The sequence below is a fragment of the Sciurus vulgaris genome, assembly GCF_902686455.1.
Source record: "Sciurus vulgaris genome assembly, chromosome: 7".
Lineage (NCBI taxonomy): Eukaryota > Metazoa > Chordata > Mammalia > Rodentia > Sciuridae > Sciurus > Sciurus vulgaris.
Genome location: NC_136467.1, coordinates 105,150,209 through 105,172,437, shown reverse-complemented (window position 1 = coordinate 105,172,437; position 22,229 = coordinate 105,150,209). Strand labels below are relative to the sequence as shown.

Below are 22,229 nucleotides of genomic sequence, written 5' to 3'. Positions count from 1 at the left end.
CACACAATGCCTCGAGTGCCAGAGTACTAAATGAGCATGAAAGAAGGCCCTCTGGAAGTGAAAGTCAATGTCCAAGAATACCAGGCACTGATTTTCTCCTGTTTCTGTTATAGGAAAACTGTCTTTGTCCCCCCAGACTCATATGTGGTGATCCCAACACTCAATATGATGCTGTTAGGTGGGGCTTTTGGGTCATAATTAGGTCCTGTGGGAAGAGCTCTCAAGAATGGCACTAGTGCTGTTATAATGAGACCTTAGACCCATTTGCCATAGGAAGACATAGTCAAAAGTCAGCCATTCATGAATCAAGAAGCGAGGCTTGCCAGATACCAATCCACCAGGTCCTTGATCTGGTACTTCTCAGTCTCCAGAACTATGAGATATGCATGTCTGTTGTTTAAACCTTCCAGACAATGGCATTATTCATATAGCAGTCCTAAGTGCTAAGATAACCTGTTGGGACTAAGATGTCCTCTAAACTCCAAGACACCCTCTAAACTCTGTCACTGTGCTGTATTCATGAACTGCATCCTGTTCTATGACTCTTCCCTCATTTCCATGGGACTTTCCCATCAATAGGTAAGCCTTACCCAGATAAAGAGAAAGTCAATGTTTGTGCCAGGCCAGGCTGATGCTGGTCATGATCCCCTTGCCATGGTCCATCTTACTCAAGGTATAACCTGAACTCTTCCCATGTTAATATAAGAATAGAAACACACTATACAGTGTTCTTTCCTTTATGTCCTTCCCATAGAGGTTGTATCTGGTGGCAGTACAGATGAGAATGGCTCTGGGCTGCCCCAGCTTCATCCCATCAATCTTCAGTTTAGAGGGCACCCTAAAGGTGAAATAGCTTCCACTTACCTTCTCAAAGGCAGGAAAATAACGGTTTCTCGATTTATCTTTGATCTGGGTAAGGCTTCCATCTTTGTCCCCACGTGGAAGGTACGGGTAATAAAGAACTATTTCATTCAAATCTGCCACACCTTCTGAATACATATCAATTCTGAAAGCAAAATACAAATGCTCTGTCAAATGCCTTCTGTCCCAGATTTTATAGTCTTGAAACCCACGAAAATAGAGCACCAGATAGTAGTCAACGTAATTCGCCTTCAGTAGGGACCCTTCAAAATCCAGTTACAATTTTCTGAGTTTTATTTATAGATTAACAATTATTTCTTAGAGCAACCTACAGGGAAGACAGGTCTAAATTTTTGTTATACACATGACCACATACAGTTCCAAAGAGTATCACTGGGCCATCACAAGTTATTGTCTTTAGAGAACTTGATGTCTGTAAACACTGAGAGTACAATAGGGTTTGCTGTCTCTGCTGTGCTTTGTTCTGGACACAAACACATAATGATTTCTATTGCTAAACTCCTGTTTCCTAGGTAAAATCAAAACAGAGTCCCTGCTCCAGCTTCTCAGACAAGTCCCTCTCTCTTGCTCTTCTTATTATACAGCTCAGGATAGTTTTCATGTTCAATTTTAGAAATAGAGTTCTCCTAATTATTTCCCATAAATCATGTTCCTTAACCCTTTCCATGTACTGTTGCCCAATGCTAATCATGATGGCATTTCTTGGGGTCCTCACCCAAGACTCGGAAATTCCTTGTATGGTTATAGTAAGTGCACAATATAAGAGAACTTCATTTCTTTTGTTTCAAACAGGCTTGCCAAAGTTATTTTTTTAAATAGCAACTTTATTGACAAATGTTCACACCATAATTGTCATCCAATTAAAGTCTACTATTCTGTGATTTTTTTAGTACATTCACAGAATTCTGCAAATATCAACACTCTCCAGTTCCAGAACATTTTTACCAGGCTGAGTGAATTACAAAAACATGTATACCACCCCTCCCTCCAGCTCCAGAAAACCACTAATCTACTTTCTGTCCCTCTGCACATGAGTGTTCTGCACATTCATACTAAAGAAACCACACAATATGTGGCCTCCTGCATCTGGTTTCTTTTATGTGACAAGATGCTGTCAAGGTTCATCCACATTGCCACATGCATCAATACTTCATCTCCTTGCCCAGCAAAAGTATTCCGTTGTATGACTGGAGAACCTTCCTTCATTCCTTCATTGTTGCATGTTTAGTTTATTTCCACTTGTTGGGTATTATGAATAATGCAGCTGTGAACATTTGTGCACAAATACTACTCAGGATACATTTGTATTCCTCTTGGGTATAGCTCTAGTACTAGAATTGCTGGGTTATTGGTAATTCTTTTTAACTTTTTGAGGAACTTTCCAGAGTCCATACAAGATTTTATTTTCAATAAAGCAGTTTCAGTTCAGGAGGGAGGAGACCTAACCCCAGTGCTGAATCAGTTGTGCTTCTTCAAGTCTACATGAAATGTTTTGGGTCACCCTCGTGTCTCGACCAGACTCTGCTAACCCTCATCAAGCTGACCCATGTGTAGAAGAAGAGGGGAGCTTTGGTTCCTGGCCATCAGTCTTATACTTTCTGGAACTGGAAAATCAGGTGCTTCAGATCCTTCTTTTACCAGGCTTTCGAGTCTCGCCACTCAAACCTTTCCCTGTCCCAAGCTACTGCATAGATTTACCCTCTAAAGCCTAAGCAAATGGAATCAGGATTCCACCATGTTCCTGATTTCATAGTTCCTCAGGATCTGCAAGCCTCCATGAACTGCATCCTGTTCTACATGACACTGCCCTGAATCCAGGCCAAGCTTACTCTTCTGCATCTCCACAATACTCGCCCATTTTGACTCAGTGTTAATGCCCAGGTTCAGCCTGGTGCTCGTCATAATTTGCCTGCCATAGTTTATCTCACTCAAGGAAGGACATCAATCCTTCCCGTGTTATCTGTTGATGTAAGGATAGAAAATATACCATACAGGGCTCTCTCCTTTACATCCTTCCCGTAGAGGTTGTATTTGGTGGCAATGTAGTTGAGAATGGCTCTGGTCTGCACCAGCTTCATGCCGTCAATCTCCACCATGGGCACCTGCTGGAACATCAGACTTCCATCTTGTGGAAGGAGACAATGAACAGAATGAAACCTCTATGGATCACATGTGTTCACAGTGTAAAAGAGTTGTGAAAATGACTGAAAATACAAAAGGAAAAAAATTATCCGTTGGTAAATTTTCCAGTAAGATACCACTTTATTTTTAGTTTTTTTGTTTCTTCTTTTTCTTATCAACTTCTTTACTTTCAGCCTACTGTTTCACAGGTGTTTTAATTTCCCATCCATCCATATACATTGTGTGTCCCTGAATATTTGTGTGTTTCATAGATATTTTAGGAAGAAGGTAGAGAGCCTGCAATAGGGCAGGAGCCGATTGCATTCAACATCTGAAGAAGGCAAGAAGAGGGCCCTGGAGATTGTTCCTTAGCAAGTACTCACAAAGATCTCACCCTTTTTAGCCCCCAGAGTTGACAGATCTTACATTTTAACCACTCTCTACCTCTCTTCCATCAGCACTACCATCCTTACAAATACACAAGTATTATCTGATGTTCAGTCTTCTCCTAGGAACACCTTAAGAGGTATTAAGATATTTCTTACCTTTTCTTAACTTTTCCAAGTCTTCTCGTGTTTTCAGAAATTTCTCTTCAAACTGGAGAGAAGAAACAGTAAATGAGTCCTGATTAGTTCACTCAATAGTCTTGCATGCTTTTCAGTTTGAATCACTCCTATCTATGTTTAATATAAAGCAGGTCAGATTTTTGAGATTGAACATAGACACCAAAGAATCTGGTCATGGCTATCTGGAAATTTATATTACATCTATCATGAAAAATGCATGGGTCACAAGCCTGAAAAGTGCTTGATCCCATCCATCATAGATATCATAGATGTGTTGGCTGCTTGAGGAGAGGGACCTCATCTGTCTAGTTCACGTGTATCTCCACGTGTACAAAACCTGGCTCTTTATAGGTGCCCCACAACATTATTGCTGAATGAATATGTTCCATGGTTAACAGGCTGTTACTATCTCCTCCAGTCTACGTCACAATCATGGTGTGTATTTTCAGTATAATTGCATTTATTTTCTTTTAGGATAGAATTTAGATCTTTTTTAATGGAAATTTCTGACATGCATAAAAATAAACTGAGTATTTTGTTGCTCCTTTAGCCCTACCAATTTCAGCAATTGTCTACTGATGCCAACAGGCTTTCATCTATGTACCACCCACTCTTCTTCTCTGGTAATAATTTAAAGGAAATCCCATCCGATTTCATGCACAGTCATGTGCTGCATAACAATGTTTCAGTCAATCACTGACTATGTACACAAAGGTGGCGCCATAAGACAAGAAAAGAACTGACAATTTCCTATTGATTAGTGAATATGTAGCTCAAGAAAAGGCAAGGAAATAGAAAACTACAGAAGAAGAAAAGGAAGAATCCCTAAGAAAATTCACAGTGAAGCAGTTAGTAGAAGCCTTTGTAGACTTCCATAAGCTCCTTCAAAATGTCAAAAACATGAAGGCTGCAGATGTAGCTTGGGATCAAGAGCATTTGCCTATCACACTCATGGCCCTGGGTTCAATACCCAGCACTGTAAAAACAATGTTATGACCACTGAGAAGAGCTTGTATTAAAAATAATTATTTTTAAAAAGTTGAAAATATAAACTCCAAATAACAAGGTTTTCATTAATAGAGAGGAATTTTCATGGTACATTATCTACTTCCAAGCAAATCTATCTATATATATATATAATGAGAAAAAGCAAACCAAGCAAGTCGCCATGCACTTATTTCTGCACAGTGATGTCTCCTCAGGACAATTACCAGGTAGGTCCTTAGTAGTTAGTCCAGAAGAAGGCACTGTGATCATAGGAGGTGACAGATCCATGCATGTTACTGCCTCTAAAACTCTCCAGTGGGACATGATGGGGAGGTAAAAGACAGTGATATTGATGATTCTGAACCTGTGTTTGCTTCTTAACTTGTTAACAAAAGAATTTTAAAAATAAAATTAAATAAAAATAAAAAATGGAAAAAGCTTAGAGGACAAGGAATAAAAATATTTTACACAGCTGTATAATATGTTTGCATTTTAAGTATTATTAGGAAATAGTCAAAAAGTTGAAAAATTAGAAGTTTGTAAAGTAAAAACTTTACCGTAAACTGAAATTAATTTATTTTTGAGAAAGGGAAACATTTCAATAAATGAGTGCCGCCTATGTGTACAGATTTCTCAAGTCTACAGTAGTGTGCACTGTGCTAAATCAGCTTTTCATTATTCTAAGAAATACCTAAGAGAATCAACATATAAAGAGGGACAGGTTAATTTGGGTTGTCACAATTTCAGAGGTTTGGGTCTATGGTTGTTTGGCACTGTGACAAGGAAGAACATCATGGTAGGCAGCATGTGGTGGAGCAAACTGCTGGCTTCACGGCTGTCAGGAAGTGAAAAGACACAGGGGCTGCGTTCCACAATCCCCTTCAAAAGCGCACCCTCAGCAACATAACTCCTCCCACTAGGCCCCACCTCGAAATAATTCCACTATATTCTAAGGGTGCCTCAGCCTAGGGATACACTTTTAAAACATGGGCATTTGTCAACTTTTCACATACAAATTATAGCATTCAGTAGTGCACTCGGCCTTCACTTTCACTCACCACTCACTTACTGACTCACTCGGAGAAATTACCAGACTTGCAAACTCTAGGCCTGGTAGAGTGCTACATATAGATGTCTCATAGTTCATCTTCTGTACCATGTTTACTGTACCTCTTTTATGTTTAGATACACAGATGCTTATCATTGTGTTACAATCACCTACAGTATTCAGTACAGTATCATGTGACACAGGTGTGTAGCTGAGCAACAACAGGTCACACAATATTGCCGAGGGATGTAGTAGGCTACAGCCCCTGGTTTTGTTGGAACACTCTACAATGTTTGCACAACAAAACTGCCTAAAGACACGTTTCTCAGACTGTGTCCCCATTGTTAAGGACACATGATTGTGTTTCATTCTTAAATAGTTCAATTAGTTTTTCTAAAATACAGGAACTATGTTTAAAAATAACTATGTTATCCCACCAAAAACATTAATAATAATTTACTATCACCAATATTCAATCAATAATCATGTTTCTAATTCTTATAAATTTCATAAATTATGTTCTATAGTTTGTTTAAACCCAAATCCAAATAAGGTCCACAAATTGTGATATATTTCTTACATTAATGTCTATTCTCTTTGATGAAAATACTGACAATTTATTTGCTTAAGTCTGTGAGTCTCTTAATAACTGGTAGTTTTGTTTAAGGCAAAACTCTTGACTTGGTATCCAGTCAGAAACATCACCTAGCCTATGTGAGAAAAGTATCTATTACAGTAAATATTAGATCCAACTTAAAATGATCTAACTCAGAACATACCTCTACTCCAGCTGCAGCCAAGAGCCACCGGATGGACTCCATTCTTCCCCGTCCATCAAAGTAGTGAAGAATAGGTGTCCTGGCCATGACAGCAGTGTCTGGGCTTTCCTAAATGTGAGTGAGTGGATGAAACCGTTACTATGGCAAACCTTAAACAAACCCTAGCTTCAATTGTTCTTAGTTGGCTTAAAAAAAAATCACTAATTTTGGAATTCACACAGGCTGTACATTATTAGTCTCATATTATTTTTGCTAGTAGAAGACACCTCTGACTGAGGCCATCTAAGGGGTTTGAAAACTGTTCTCCAGAGAATGTTATCACCCCCTGTCCTCCAGGGGAAAGATGCTTTTCTCTATCTCCCCCATTCTCTAGGGGAAAGTAGCTGTGTGTAGCCTAGTAATGAATTGCAGAATTACCTATTCCTGGGAAAAGTAACTAAAAAGATAAGAAATAAGACTTTCTAATCAGCAAATTTTCTTTAGATTTATAGAACCCAGAACATCCTGCGACCTATGCTAACAGCAACCCTGCATCAGAAAAACAGGCCACCGCAAGTCTGTAACTACCCTGGCACTCACCTCTGGGCTACACTCCCCACAATTCCCAGTACAAGCCTCACACTTGTAATCCTATGCAAGATGGTCTTTGTTGGCGGTAGCCTCTGCCTTCTTTGATTTGCTGCCTTTCCAATAAATCTTTTTCTTTTCCCCAGCAACTTTTCCTTGAGTCGTTGGCCTTTTCCCGTGGATTCAAGGTTTTAAGACCATCATATCAAAAAGAGGTACTTTAAGATGTTTGGTAGAAAAGCACCAGTTATACTCAAGAAGGATCTGCCCTCTTTGTGGCAGGGTCAGAGAAGTTCTTGGACTGTATTCCTCAGTCCAACGTATTACCCATCAGCAGCCAACCTCAGACTGCACTAAACCTGTCTCAGGTCCCCATTGGTTAAAATATAACTGTTCTTGGCAGGCTCATTGGTCACAATGCATGGTAGTGAATGGTAATGGGAAGAGAAAGAACTAGAAAACTAAAATTTATTGAAAACTGCCTATGTCTCACCCCACTACAAATCTCTTTTGATACATTATGTTTTGAATATTCAAATAGCTTTGGGCGCCAATTGTTTTTAATCTCTACTTTTCAGTTAGTGAAACTGAACATCATGGAAGTGAAATATAATGTCCACGGTCACACCAGAGTCACCAGGGGCCATGGAAAATCATAATGTGAAACAAAAACAAGGAGGGTCTAGAACCACACAGATAAAGGCCTTGAGAACTTGTCAGGGCTCTGAAATCAGAGGACGCCACCAACAGCTAGGACCAGGAGTGAAGCCACTGTTCAGTCCTTGGGCAGTTAGGCTGCATTGCATCAAAAGTAGAAGTCAGGCCTCAGGATTTGTACACTGGTAGCTCACAAGGCCCAGGTTCCTCCCATGGACATGTAGGACCCCCCTAAAGGAAGACCCTTACTCGAGTCTCAGGTTGGCGCGCTCCAGGAAACACGAGAGACCGGCTTGATGCAAAAGCACGAGGCACTTTAATAACGGAGCTCCGGGCCAACACGTATCTCACGCAGGAGATAGAGGAGTTGACCCCGAGGCTCAGAAATCAGGGGTTTATATAGGAAAAGTTAGGGAGTTTGGCGCGGGTACACATAATTGGCTGATTCAAACATAAGCGGGCACATGACTACATTGATTACATCAGCAAGTAGTACGTGCAAATTGACATTCCAGCAATGTGGTAGGGCAGTTTATTTTGGTTAGCAGGGGTCAAGTTAACCTTAAAGAAAAGGGAAGAAGGGGGAAAGTGGGTGACATCAGATGGTCCACGGCCCTGTGGAGATTGTTTATCCTCCATGGCCAGTTAGTTTTTGATGATTTGGCAGTCTTATTTTAGGCTTGTTTAGGTATGTTCAGGCCTCAGGCCTGTCCCTCTTTGTTTCTTTTCCTAAGTTCATTTGCTAGACTACAGATTCTGTGCTTTAATTATGGGCACTTAAATTTTAACTCCTTCAGACACAGGTTGCTGATTCCTTAATTCTCTGGAACTCCATGCTCTACTCTACAGCTTGTATTTTGCTGTGTGGTCTAGCAGGAGGGATGGTGCCGCATTCACTTGACAGTAAATGGAGTGGAGCTGACATTCCTTCAGTGCCAGCCATACACTGGGTACTCCATACATTATTTTCAGTTTAAACTAAAAGTAACAAATCCTCAGGGAACTTCATAGAATATGATCATTTTACAGTTGGGGATAGTGTGAACTTGCCCAAATGAAGAGATGAACCAGGAGGTCAAACTCATCTCTGTTTAAAACCAAAATCTAGGTTTGATTTTCTGTTAATGATTTTCAAAATATGCATAGTAATCCCTCTATAGATTGTAAAGTCTACTAATTTTATAAACGAGATAGAAAGGAACAGCAAATATCAGAGTACAGAAGTGTTTGGAAAGTGTTTCACTTCAGTTATGTGGGTGCAGTGTGCAGAGGAGCGTGCACACATGAGTGCTCAGGTGGCCATTGCAAGTGGTACGATACACACCAATGGCATCCAATGAAGGACCTCTGATGGCCCTTGTTATATCTCAGGCTGCCTTGAAGGTAGAGGGCACAGTGAAAAATCAGAGAATGAAAATCAGTGGCTCCTGGGACTGAGGTGACATCAGTATTATGAGTGTGAATACAATCACACAATACTCACTAAGCACAGGAGTCCCAATGAGAGGGGAAAATGGTTACATTTAATCTGAAGTTCTACTACAAAACATTCTGTCTTCTTGCAAAGTTTTGTCTTTGAGTTTAATGCAAAAATGTCTTTGTCTTTGCCATTAGATGTATTTCTGAAAAATTATGTGTGATTGAATTTTAGGCATCAAAATGTTTTAAAAATCCACATTTTAAAATGAGTCATGCGTGCGCACACACACGTGCACATCTCTCACTCAATCTGTTAGGAAGTCCACTGTACTTTCTTATGAGGGAAATGAAGGAGGCATGTTCAGCAGATGGGAAGGGAGAGTGAAACTCACACCAGGTGCCAGGTGTGTTCAGGTGCTCAGGATGAGAGTTCAGAGTCACAATTCAAATCCTCACATTGGGCTTTCCTCAGCTCTTGACTAAGGATCCTGTTACACAGGGAAATGAGTTTTACCTTACATAAGGCTCTATCATGATGCTCTTTGTTGTAAGTGACTTTCTCCAGCTTCTGAATGTGAGGCTTCCAAAGACCAGGGCAAGGCTGGGACAAAGGTTACCATGAGGCTTTGCTAGGATCACAGAAAGTGGGACCAAGAAACACTGGATGACTTGCTGGGTTCACATCCAATTTCATCACTCATGATCAATGCTGAGTTGTGAGTGTCCCCTCTACAACCACTCCCGGACAGATCCTGGTGTCCTACTGCAGAGGAGCATGCTGAAGCCACTCTCCTGCTCACACACTAAGTGTTGGGTTGTTTGAACTCCTCTGGTTCCTGATCAGGGTTTCTCCACTCTAACATGGAACCCTCCCCTCTCTCTATGCTTCTATCTGAGGGCCTTTCCATATCTTTCCAACCAGAATCCTATAGCCACCTGAAAGTGAGCAGGGGAGGAATCTAGAGGACACAGAATTCATGCGCAACTTTTCAGAGGCTTTGTGGCAACAACAACAACAACAACAACAACAACAAAGATAAAAGTATCCCTTGCTTTCTCTTAACAATCCAAAACTGAGTGAATTGAATACTGAAATAAGTATATTTGCCCCATGAAGAAAATGGGTTTTGAAAGAAATATAATCTACACCAATTCCAGTAGTAAGTTAAAGGAGTTATATCTGTGAGGTGGTTCTAGAATCATGGGGACACAAGTAATATTAGCTATTTCTCTAGAAGCTAAAGGAAAGGCTTGCAGAGAAATTACAACTCCTTCCATTTAGAAGTATGTGGACTTGGTGGACTGGTTAGTCTTTAATTCTCAAGTTTCTCTACTGAAAACAGAGATGGTTATATCTACCTTTGAGGGCTATTGAGAAATTGCAATGAAATAGCATATACACACTCAAAATAAGGATTCAGTAAATGGATGTTCACCATTGCTCCAGTTCCTGAGAGATGAGTGTGCACCGAACACATGGGGTAGCCCGTGAATCTTTTGTCTTTCCATCCATCCAACCACTCATCATCCATCATGTATTATCCATCTTCTATCCATCTCTCTATCTCTGTTTTGTCCATAGAACTCTAGAGCAGTTTCCACATATCAAGAGATGATGATGGCTATAGGGAGCAAGTTACCAGTCTGACTTGGTCTCTGTCCTGAAGGGTTTTAAATTAGTCAGGCACACAGCATTGTAAACACCTGACAGATTGGAATGAGTCTACTTAACGAGTTTCTGGTAATTCCAACCTAAGAATCGTGACTTCTGCTAGCCCAGCAAGTCAGAACAAGGGGAAAATCTTACCAGTCTCTGAGAACTGAATACCCTGCCCTTTCTACTTATGCAGGTGGTTGGGTACAGGTTAGCATCTCTACCTCCCTACTGAATGGATTTTGCATCCCAAATGTCTGCTTCCTACCCTTTAAACTAGGGTCACATCTTGTTTTCCTCCAGTCCTTCTCTCTGCAGCCCATGCAACATGTTTTTCTTCATTGTCATTTCAGTATCTTCTCCCAGAGGTGCTGCACTATGTCCTGTGAATTCTAGTAGACCCTGGTTTCTCTGACACCAGATTTCTAGAGACTTTCCCTGAAACTCAGTCTCTCCTTTATAGAAACTTTCCTTCTTCTCAATATTAACATTATTGCAGGGCATAGCTGAATTTTAAATTCCAATTCTAAAGACTCATACATTCCAGCTAAGTGTTCATGTGCTTTTAAAAACTAGTTACACGCTCCAGTGATTGTCTGGGTTTTGCATGGACACTTCTGAGTGTTAGCACTTGGGAAGTCATGTCTCCCAGTGATCCTCAGCTGGGGGGGTGCTGCTTCCCCCGTACTGAGGATGGTGGGCAATGTCTGGAGAGGTTTTATTTTTTTGTTTGGTTTGTTTGGCTGTCACAACCTGGGAGTTTGGAAAGTGCTACAGCATCAGTTGGGGTGTGGCCAGGAGGCCTCTAAATATTCTATAATGAAAAGGACAGTCCCACACAGAAAGATTGACATGGGCCTAACAGGAAGTCCTGCCAAAGATGAGAAAACCTGCCTTAGCCATTCTCCTTTTTTGTCATGAGATGGCGAACCCCAGAGAAAAACTGAGACTTTCCATCTGGTTAATTAATAGCAAGTCCAAAATGGCATCTCATTTTCCCAACCATACAAACTTTTTTTAAATTTTAGATGTGAATAGACCTTTATTTTATTCATTTATTTTTATTTGGTGCTGGGAATCAAACCCAGTGCCTCACACATGCTAGGCAAGTACTCTACCACTGAATCACAACCCCAGCCCCCAAACTATTTTTATGATAGAATATCTCAATGCTGAATTTTCAGTCTACATAGTATTACAGTATCACAATTCCAATAATTGTGTGTTAACTATCTCTAGAGAAAAAAAACTTTAGCATAAATTCCACAGTCCCTCCTCTTCACTGGTCATAGCCTCAGTTTGTCTAAACTACTGCCTTTTCTCTTTTCTCCTCCTCATGAATTTTTCTCATACCAGGAAACTCTCCTGCTCTGGTTTCCCAAATTCTAGCTTTACATTTCTGTAAAGATGTATCCAACAAAAGCTGAATTAATAATTCTTGAACTATCATCTAAGCACATCAAGGATACATAATGTGAGTGTAAAACAGGATTTTGTTTGTATTAAGGACACATTTTGAAGTATTTTTTTGTGGTATCTAAAGGGGAGGATGTGAGGAAATGTAGGAAAATTGATTAGATCATAACTTAACCTTGTTAAAGGCTGCTCCCTCTCAGCTCCACTACAGAGTTCCTGATATATTTATTTATTTATTTATTTCATTTGAATAACTCCTTCTTATTGAAGGGAGAAGAGACCGATGGCAAAAGTCACTCCCACTATGTTCAAGAGCCATGGGAGATTGGGGGAAAAAAATGCCCAGTCATTCTGATATCACAAAACAACTGGTTAATATGTTCCTTTTCAAGGCTGCAGGCAGAAATGTGAAGAAAACATTTCAGACAGATATTTTTTTCTCACTCTCTCTCCCTCCCTACCTCCCTGCCTGCTTCCCTTACTCCCCGGGACTGGCTTTTTCAAGAAACTTTGTGCAGGGCTTTCTTGAATGGAATGCGTGTATTAAGGCAGATGAAAAACCTCTATTTTGAGCTTTGCTAGGATGTGGCTGTGTGGGTTGAATGGCACCTTTTAAAAATGTGCATTCATTTTCTAATATTTTACATTTTAATCTCTTTATTATGAAAATTTCTGACATGCATGAAAATAAAGAGCAGAATATCATATTGTTCTTTGTACCCTTCACTTAGCTTCAAGAATCTTTGATACATATGCCCATCCACTCTCCTCTTGTAATAATTTAAAGGAAATTCCACATGTCATATATATTTCATTCTTAACTACTTTAATGTGTTTCTCTAAAGCACAGAAACTATTTTTTTTAATTACAAAACATTGTCATATCATTACAACCTAAAATACTAATAGTAAGTCTTTAATGTCATCAATTATTCAATATTCATTTTATTTTCTCCTTTTCTTCTTTTTTAATGTTACCAGAGATTGAACCCAGAGGTGCTCTAACTGATCTACATCTCTAGCCCCACCTTCCCATTTTTTTTTTTTTTTTTTAAATCTTTGAGACAGGGTCTTGCTGAATTGCCAGACTGGGCTCAAACTTGCGATCCTCCTGCCTCAGGCTCTGGAGTCTCTGGAATTACAGAAGTGTACTACCATACCCAGCTTCATATTTCTAATTATTATATGAATGCTACAAATTTGTTTTTACAGTTTGTTTAAATCAAAATCCAAATGAAGTCCACAAATTGTGATTAGTTTTTTAAATTTATTTTAATGTTTATGCTATTTCATGAGACGAAATCTTAATTTTTAGATCTGATCTGTTAATCTCTTTCTTCAAACAGGCAATTTTTTTAAGGTAACAAATTTTAAGAGGTCACTCAGTAAGAAACATCTTCTGACTGATGCAAGAACAGCATTTAATACAGGTTCATTGTAAGATTGCCTAACTCAAAACTTGACCTCTACTCCAATTGCTTCCTAGAGAGCCACCAGATGGATTCCATTCTGCCCACTGGATTGCAGTAGTGAAACTTGGGCTTCCCTGTTGTAATGTACAAAGCTGCTCCCCCAGCCCTTTCTGTTGCAGCCATTTCCCCGCCTCCCAACTACTGTCAGTCTGTGAACATCCTAGCTTGCTATTGGTTCATCAGTCAGCTTGCAAGTATCCTTCTCCGTTATTGGTCCCCTGTTAGCCTGGTGGAATTCAACTGCTTAAGGGTAGATACCTGCCATCTTTTCTCATGCTTCTCTCTCTCCTACTCACTTTCTCTATCCTCTTCCCTTTCCCACTCTCTCTAGTGTGCACCCTTTCTCGTTCCCTTTCTTTCCCTCTCACTTTCTCTCTTATCCTGCAGGGAGACACTTTGTTTGTTTAATAAACTCCCTTATGTGATTTCCCATGCCAGCGTGGTTTTTGTGGGATTCCTTACACCTGTCATGATAGCAGTCACTGTAAGCGTGAATGAACAAATGAAGCCATGATAGCAAAAATGGACTTTATAACGTTGACCAGCACCATCTGCCTTCTGCACCTGTTGTGACTAATGACACATTAACCAACTCAGGCTGGCTCCTTACTCCCTGGCGAGTGAGCAAGATCAAGGCCTCAAAGGTGGTTTCAAAAGTTAATGATGATAAATTGGACCACCGTCAGGACTGGTTAACAACAGTTCCTAGAACATGATCAGCTCGTGCTTGCCATGTAGTCCTATGGGACTCTCGCCTGCGTGAACTAACCCCCCCTTACTGACCTTTAAGCTAATTGGTTCCCGCCTAGCCCCCACCCTACATAAAAGCTGTGTGACTTCCTCAATAAACGAGTTCCTGCTGTGACTGGTCTCCCAGACACGTCTGATTGTCCTCCACCTGGAGGCTGGGTGTGGGGGTCAGTCGGCCCTACCTTTCCTGGTCTGGCCTTGTTGGGGAGTGCTCCCTTCCCTTGTCGCTGGTTGAGAAGAGCAAGGGGGCTTAAAACCCCGGTATGCATCTACTGAAGAGCCATCTACCTTCTTCACGGCAGTGTTGGAGGACTTCCTGGACTGTCTCTCTTTGTCCAAATTGTTACTCATTAGTAGCACCCTCACACTGCAGCAATCCCGTCTCATTGTTAGGGGCTGACTTCAAATATCCTGATCAAACTTAGGCCATTTTGTTCAGATACCCCACCTTATGTGAAGTTGGCCCCCTCCCGAATGGTGCCCACATCTGCCCCCCTTGCCTCCTAGCCACAGTGCCTGCTTTAACAGTACCAGTGTATAAAGACATGTCTCTTCTTCCTCCCTTTTGAAAATGTAATTTCTGAAAACATAACTGTTTTTGATATACAACCTGGTAATTTTCCACTTTTATGAAATGCATCTTGTGATTATGATTATGATTCTTCTGTGCCCACCTTTTTGTGGTTTTGAGCTTTATAAGACTGTCCTTACCTTCATTTGGGGTCAAGATGTGACAAAAGATTTAGATCTCTGTGTCTTGGCTGCTGGCGATAAAGATTCCACGTTCTGTTTTTACATTGACCTGGTGAAGTATTTAGAACACGCCACAACATCATCTCCCCAAGCGTGACTGTTTTGAGCTAGTTAATAGTTGAGAAACTGTGGGAGTTAGTGGGAAAAGGAAGAATTAGAAAAATAATATTTGTTTAAAATGATCCTACTGCAATACTATCCCTTTTTATTTATTTATTTTTTCCTTTTTTTTAAATCGGTCTAAATAATTTGTACATAATGGTACATTTTATTGTGATATATTCATATATATGTAAAAATGTAATCTGATCCATTTCACTCCTCAATGCCTCCCCCTCCTCATTCTCCCCCCACCCTCCACCCGCCACTGGTTCCCTTCCTGTACCCAAAATGCTTCCCTTCTATTTTCGATCCTTGTACTGATGCCAATTCAATAAGGAGGACATAGTTTTGAAAAAAAGGAAAAAGAAGTTTTATTGCTTTGCTAACAAAGGAGAAACACAGGAAACTCCTGTCCCAAAGGCTGTGATTCTCTCCATCAGGAGGAACAGGGGGCTTTTAAAGGAGCTCTTCAAAGGCTATAATCCAGGGGTGCCCCAGATGGTGTGTTAACTTTCACTTGTTAATTTGGGAGATACTTCCTAGATCCTCAGGCAGATATCTCCTTGCTGTGGAGAACAGATAACTCAGGTAATCTTGTTTTTTACTTCCAGGTTAGGGAGGTGGGGAGGGAGAAGAGGAAAAGGAAACATGTCCCTTTAAAAAATAAGCCTCAGAGCTATATTCAAAAGGTGAAGTGGGCCACAGTTACAGCAAGCCTTTTTCCTCTCTAGCTTCTACATATCAGAGAAAATATGGTACTCTTCTCTTTGAATCTGACTTACTTCACCCAAAATTATGGTGTCTGGTTCCACCAATTTTCCTGCAGATGGCACAATTTCATTCTTTCTTATGGATGAATGAAACTCCATTGTGTGTGTGTGTGTGTGTGTATTTTTTTCTTTATTCATCTGTTGATGTACACCTAGGCTGATTCCATAACTTGGCTATTGTCAATTATGCTGCAATAAACATGGGTATGCATGTATCTCTAAAGTATGCTGACTTTTTGGATAATTCTTTTGTATAAATATCTAGGAGTGGTATAACTGGATCATATAGACGTTCTACCTTTAACTTTTTAAAAAAAAGATTTATTTATTTATTTATTTTTAGGAAACTCCTTACTAATTTCCATAGTGGCTGTACCAATTTATATTCTCACCAACAATGTCAACAGTGTGTAAGAATTCTTTTTGCCCACATAGTTGCCAGCATTTATTACTATTTGCATTCTTGATGGTCATCAAGTTTAGATTTCAGTCAGTCTGAGCTTTGTCCACTAGTCTTAATGCCATTCTCCCCACCAGGGAAAAATCATTCAGGGACAACATAAAGTATCTCTAAGACTTGGAGGTACCAACAAAGTAGTCAATGTGGCATAAGGGCAAAGTCAAGAAGCTATTGAAACCACGATGTATAATTGCAATGGATTGGTTCATTTTGTAGATTGGTATTCTGAGCTTCCTGAGGATCCCTTACTAAAATGAATTCTGAGAGTAACTAATTTAGGAGCAGTATCTTGAATTTAAATACCATCATGTCCAAGAGTATGTCTCAGCCAATGCAGGACCAACAGCTCACAGGGAGCAATCACAGAAGGCTGTTATTCCTCAAAGAACAGTCAGCCTAGTGTTAGACATAAGCTACTATGAAGTCTTTTCACCCTGGGAACAGGGACTCTCTCTACAATGCCAAGTAAAACATTCTAAGTGAGGCAGCTGAGATGTTTTGTGTGCAAGCCTGTGGGTTGCATTTCTCCAGGGAGTTTAGTGAAAGGGTCACTGGTAAAGACAGTCAGCAGAGTTTAAACAATAGTGACTCAGGAGACTGCAGGTTGGCCCAAGTCCCAAATCGATACTACTCCATTTTTATTTTTTTCACCTTGACACTAACAGTCGCTTAGAGCAATAATCATTTGATCCATCAAGAAAAGAGCAAAGGTGTCCTTACTCAACCTCTTGCTGGAATGTGAAAAAAGTTTACAGGTGACTTTATTATGACAAGAATATTAACCTAATAAATATACCTGTTACAATACAGAGCACTGTAAAAGTTGTTTTTACATTAGCACCCTATATGACTTTATTGCTACAAATTCCAGCTAGTCAACAAAACTTCTAGAATTTTCTGTCTCAGCTTTGGGTCTTGCAGACACTAATAAAAGCCTTAAGTTAATTAACAAAATAAGGAAAATGGAAAGACAAAGGACAACCCAGGAAGGTAAAAAAAAAAAAATCATTATTAAAAAATAAGGTCAATGGAAATTAGGAAAACTATCCCATTCAAAATAACCTCAAAAACAAAAACAAAAAACCTTGGGAATCAATCTAACAAAAGAGGTGAAAGATCTCTACAATAAAAACTACAGAATACTAAAAAAAGATATCAAAGAAGACCTTAGAAGATGGAAAGTTCTCCTATGCTCTTAGATAGGCAAAATTAATTTTGTCAAAATGGTCATACTATCAAAAGTATTATACATATTTAATGCAATTCCTATTAAATCTCATTGACTTTCATAGAACTAGAAAAAGCAATCATGAAATTCATTTGGAAAAATAAGAGACCCAGAATAGCCAATACAATCCTTAGCAACAAGAGTGAAGCAGGAGGCATCACAATACCAGATCTTAAACTATACTACAGAGCAATAATAACAAAATGGCATGGTATTGGCACCAAAATAGACATGTAGACCAATGGTACAAAATAGAAGACACAGAGACAAACCCTCATAAATATGGTTATCTCATTCTCGACAAAGGCAACAAAAGCATACATTGGAGAAAAGATAGCCTATTCAACAAGTGGTGCTGGGAAAACGGGAAATTCATATGTATCAAAATGAAACTAAACATCTTTCTCTCACCCTGCACAAAAATCAACTCAAAGTGGCTCCAAGACTTAGGCACTAGAAGAGAGACATAATAGAAGAAAAAGTAGACCTGAATCTTCATCATGATGTCTTAGAACCTGACGTCCTTAACAAGACTCCTAAACCACAGAGGTAAAATTAAGAATCAATAAATGAAATGGATTCAAACTAAAAAAGCTTCTTCTCAGCAAAGGAAACAATCAATAACATGAAGAGAGAATCTACAGAATGGGAGAAAATTTTCACCACACACACCTCAGATAGAGCACTAATCTCTAGGACACATAAAGGACTCAAAAAACACCAAAAAACAAAATGAAAACAAAAACAAATAAATGGGCTAAAAAACCTAACAGACACTTTACAGAAGAAACACAATCAACAAACATATGAAAAAATGTTCGTCATCTCTAGCATTTATAGAAATACAAATCAAAACTAAGATTTCATCTCACTCCTTTCAGAATAGCAATTTATCATGAATACAAGCAATAAGAAGTGTTGGTAAGGATGTGGAGGAAAAGGTACACTCATACATTGCTGGTGGGACTCCAAATCAGTGCAACCACTTTGGAAAGTAGTATGAAGATTCCTTAGAAAATCTGGAATGGAACCACCATTTGATCCAGCTATCTTACTCCTCAGCATATACCCAAAGGACTTAAAATCAGCATATTACAGTGACACAGTCACATCAATGTTTATAGCAGCTGAAGTCACAATTGCTAAACTATGAAACCAACCTAGATGTCCTTCAACAGATGAATGGATAAAGAAAATGTGGTCCATATACACAATGGACTATTATTCAGCCTTAAAGAAGAATGAAATTATGGCATTTGCAGGTAAATGGATGGAATTAGAGAATATCATGCTAAGTGAAATAAGCCAATCCCCAAAATCCAAAGGCTGAATGCTTTCTCTGATAAACAGATGCTGATCCATAGTGGGGGGAGTAGGAAAAAATGAAGGAACTTTGGATTGGGCAGAGAGGAGTGAGGCAAGGGGTGGGGCACTGGGGATGGGAAGGAAAGTAGAATGAGATAGACATTTTTACCCTTTACACATGTATGATTACACTACTGGTGTGACTCAGCACCGTGTACAGCCAGAGGAATGAGAAGTTATGTTTCATTTGTGTACAAAGCATCAAAATGCATTCTACTCTCATGTGTAACCAATTAGAACAAATAAAAAATTAATAAAAGAAAGAAGGCAAATTAAGAAGACATTGATGGACTTGAAACATAGGTCTTAATATAATGCTATCAAAGAGAGCGTCAGCTGACCTCCAACATTAAAGGCTTTCACCCAAGTTTGTTCTATTTATTCCAGTTCAGATAAATTTTAAGTCAGGAAGCAGAAATTGTAAGGAAGTAACCTAGAGTGGACTGAGAATAAAATCCACCTAGTCTAGAACAGAGAGATGACATTTATGTGGGGCTAATTAGGATTGCAAGCCAGGAAGATACAGACCGAGTCTTGAAAATATGCTCTGAGTTTTACAAAATGGTGTCTGTATTTACTTGTTCATGAAGAATTGTGACTGGGGCTGGCAAAATTAAACTGTTTTGTAAGGAAGGGATTAGTTGCATTCTCCATCTCTGAGTAGTTTAGGGGAAGAGGTCACTTGTGCAGAAGGTCAGCAGAGTTTAACAACAATTACTGGGGAAACTGTGAGTTGGCCCAGTCCAAAGATCAGATTGTATCAAGAGGGCGGCACAGTTCCAAGTTCCAGCAGGGGACATGTCTGAGAGGTGATTAACAATGGCCTCTCAACTCCATGGAGAGCCCAAACCAGACTACTTTTTTTGTTTTTTCACCTTGACAATAACAATTGCTTAGAGCAATAATCAGTCAGGTCCATCAAGAAAAGAGCAAGGGTGTCTTTACTCAATCTCTTGCTGGAAAGTGATAAAAGTTTGTAGGTAACCTTGTCACAGTTACAAAATTTCTTTTCAATAACTTAAAATCTTAAACTCATATTTATAATTAAGTAAAAGATACTTATTAAATGTTTGAGTCATTTCTAAGTAAATTAAAAGTATGGAACATTTACTTGGTTTATTATCTGGCAGGGGTGGGGGTTGTGGCTACTGCAGGATTGAACCCAGGAGCAGTTTTACCACTGAGCTATATCCTTAGGTATATCCTCACTTATTTTTTTATTTTTTATTTTGAGACAGGATCTCTCTATGTTGCAGAGGCCGGGCACAAATTTGTGATATTCTTGCCTCAGCCTCCCAAGTGGCTGGAATGCACTCTGGTGCCCCAGGGTTGGGGGAGGGCATTTTGTTTTTATACAGAATACAGAAAACTGAATGTACTTAGGTGTGTTGATAAACATGAAATAAATCTTGTTAGGAGGAAGCACATATTTCTAGAAATTATAAAATGCTGCTAGTCTTCAGAATGCTGCTTCACAACTGCAAAGGATTAAAATTCAAATTAATATATGTAATTATAGCTAGAGAGAATAAGAGAAATAAGGAAAATAAGATGAATTTTTGGTAAGGAAAGGTTTGGGGACGGCACAAGGATGTGGGTTGTTGTTAGGATAAAGAGCAATTCCGTCTTGTTTGAAAGTTGTTTCAGAATGAATGAAGCAAAGAAGGACTGATTGGATAGTACTGGAATTGTTAAGACATGCATTGTGAATGAACTCCATAAGGGCTACCCGAGTCAGACTGCCTACGACAACTTATTTCATAAACAATTTTTGCAACTTCACTGTAGAAACAAAATTCATGCAAAAGTGAAGGTAGATCCAGTGTTAAGCAGGGGCATGTGGAGAGCCTGCGTGGCTACCTGGTCTTTCCTGAGTTTTTAAATCTTCCATTATAGAAAGTTCTGCACTTCCCAGTACATTATGGAGTAGACATAATGATACAAACTATGGAAAAATATCATCGTGGCAACTCTTCTAAAATTGCTGTGTAGAGAATGATTTTGGTCAATTGCCATATTCAATGCATGTTCTGTGGTTATATGAAAACTTACCTATGAAGGAAGGGAAATGTTATCATAGCAGCACAAGATTATTAGAAAAATGTTCTCTTCTTGAGGCATTCCTGGAGAAACCTCCAGTGATAGAGGAGTTCCTGTCACTGGACAAGTTATAAAACAGTTGAGTAAGGTATTCCAAACACAACAGCATTGGGCAATACTAAGTGAATCAACTGGATTGCTTTGGTCAAAGGTAATGCGGACTGTTGGCCATCAGATTCCTTTCCAGTGGAAGACATACATTGTCCCTTAATGAAAGAATCACTAGGAGACCTGTACCCCTAATAACAGAACTTCATATATCTTCTCCTTTCCTAAACTCTTGATTTGACTAAATGCTGCAAGTTTTTGACGCATTACACCAAAGTATATTTACAGCAAGTAAAATAAATTTTCCTGATCAAAAACCAAGAACAATAAAACCATTCACACTCTCGAACCTGGAGCCTGGGTCTTTTTTTCTTTTCAATGTTTTTACTTGTTATTTTTAGATATACAGGACTGTAGAGTGTATTTTGACATATAATATATACATGGAATATAACATTCTAATGAGGATCTCATTCTTGTGGTCATATACAATGTGGAATTTCATTGGTGGTTTATTCATATATGAATGAAGGAAAGTTATGTCTGACTCATTCTACTGTCTTTCCTTTATTCATCCTCTCTCCCTTCCCTTCCTTGCCCTTTGTCTAATTCACTGAACTTCTATTCTTCCTTCCTCCCCCTTATTGTGTGTTAACATCTGCTATATTGGAGAGAACATTCTACTTTTGTTTTTTTGAAATTGTCTTGTTTCACTTAGCATGGTAGTCTCTAGATTCATTCATTTACTGGCAAAAGTCATAAAGTTGGTTCCATAACTTAGCTATTGTGAACTGAGCTGCTATAAATACTGATGTGACTGCCTCACTGACGTATGCTGATTTTAAGTCCTTTGGGTACATATCAGAGGCTGGGTCTTCTGAAGATGACTTCAGAGAAAGATAACCCATGAACCCATTAGGAAGGACCTGACTAAGTTCTCACCACCCATATTGCAGTAAAGCTTCAAGGTTTGGAACGGAGGTGCCATATCTCACAACTCAAAGGCTCCTTGCCAACCTCTTAATCTGTACACTTGTTGAAGATTATAAGATAAAGCCAACTAGGGAAGTTTCACTTCAGGAGCA

General features: G+C 39.3%; 1 protein-coding gene across 3 annotated transcripts in view; it reads right to left on the bottom strand.

Moving 5' to 3' along the window:
- The window catches only part of LOC306665967 (glutathione S-transferase alpha-3), a 65,378-nt gene extending 58,069 nt beyond the window's left edge, over positions 1-7,309 (bottom strand). The window contains exons 1-5 of one of the 3 annotated variants that reach the window (XM_079147664.1): positions 6,963-7,286; positions 6,384-6,491; positions 3,549-3,600; positions 2,875-3,007; positions 865-1,006 (exon numbers count right to left, since the gene is read on the bottom strand). In XM_079147664.1, coding sequence (XP_079003790.1) covers positions 865-1,006; positions 2,875-3,007; positions 3,549-3,600; positions 6,384-6,470 — 414 coding nt within the window. In that variant the 5' untranslated portion in view covers positions 6,471-6,491; positions 6,963-7,286. Of the gene's footprint in view, positions 1-864; positions 1,007-2,874; positions 3,008-3,548; positions 3,603-4,396; positions 4,497-6,383; positions 6,492-6,962 lie in introns of those variants that run through there. The other 2 variants (XM_079147665.1, XM_079147667.1) reach the window with 2 other exon arrangements.
- Between the last annotated feature and the right edge of the window lie 14,920 nt (positions 7,310-22,229).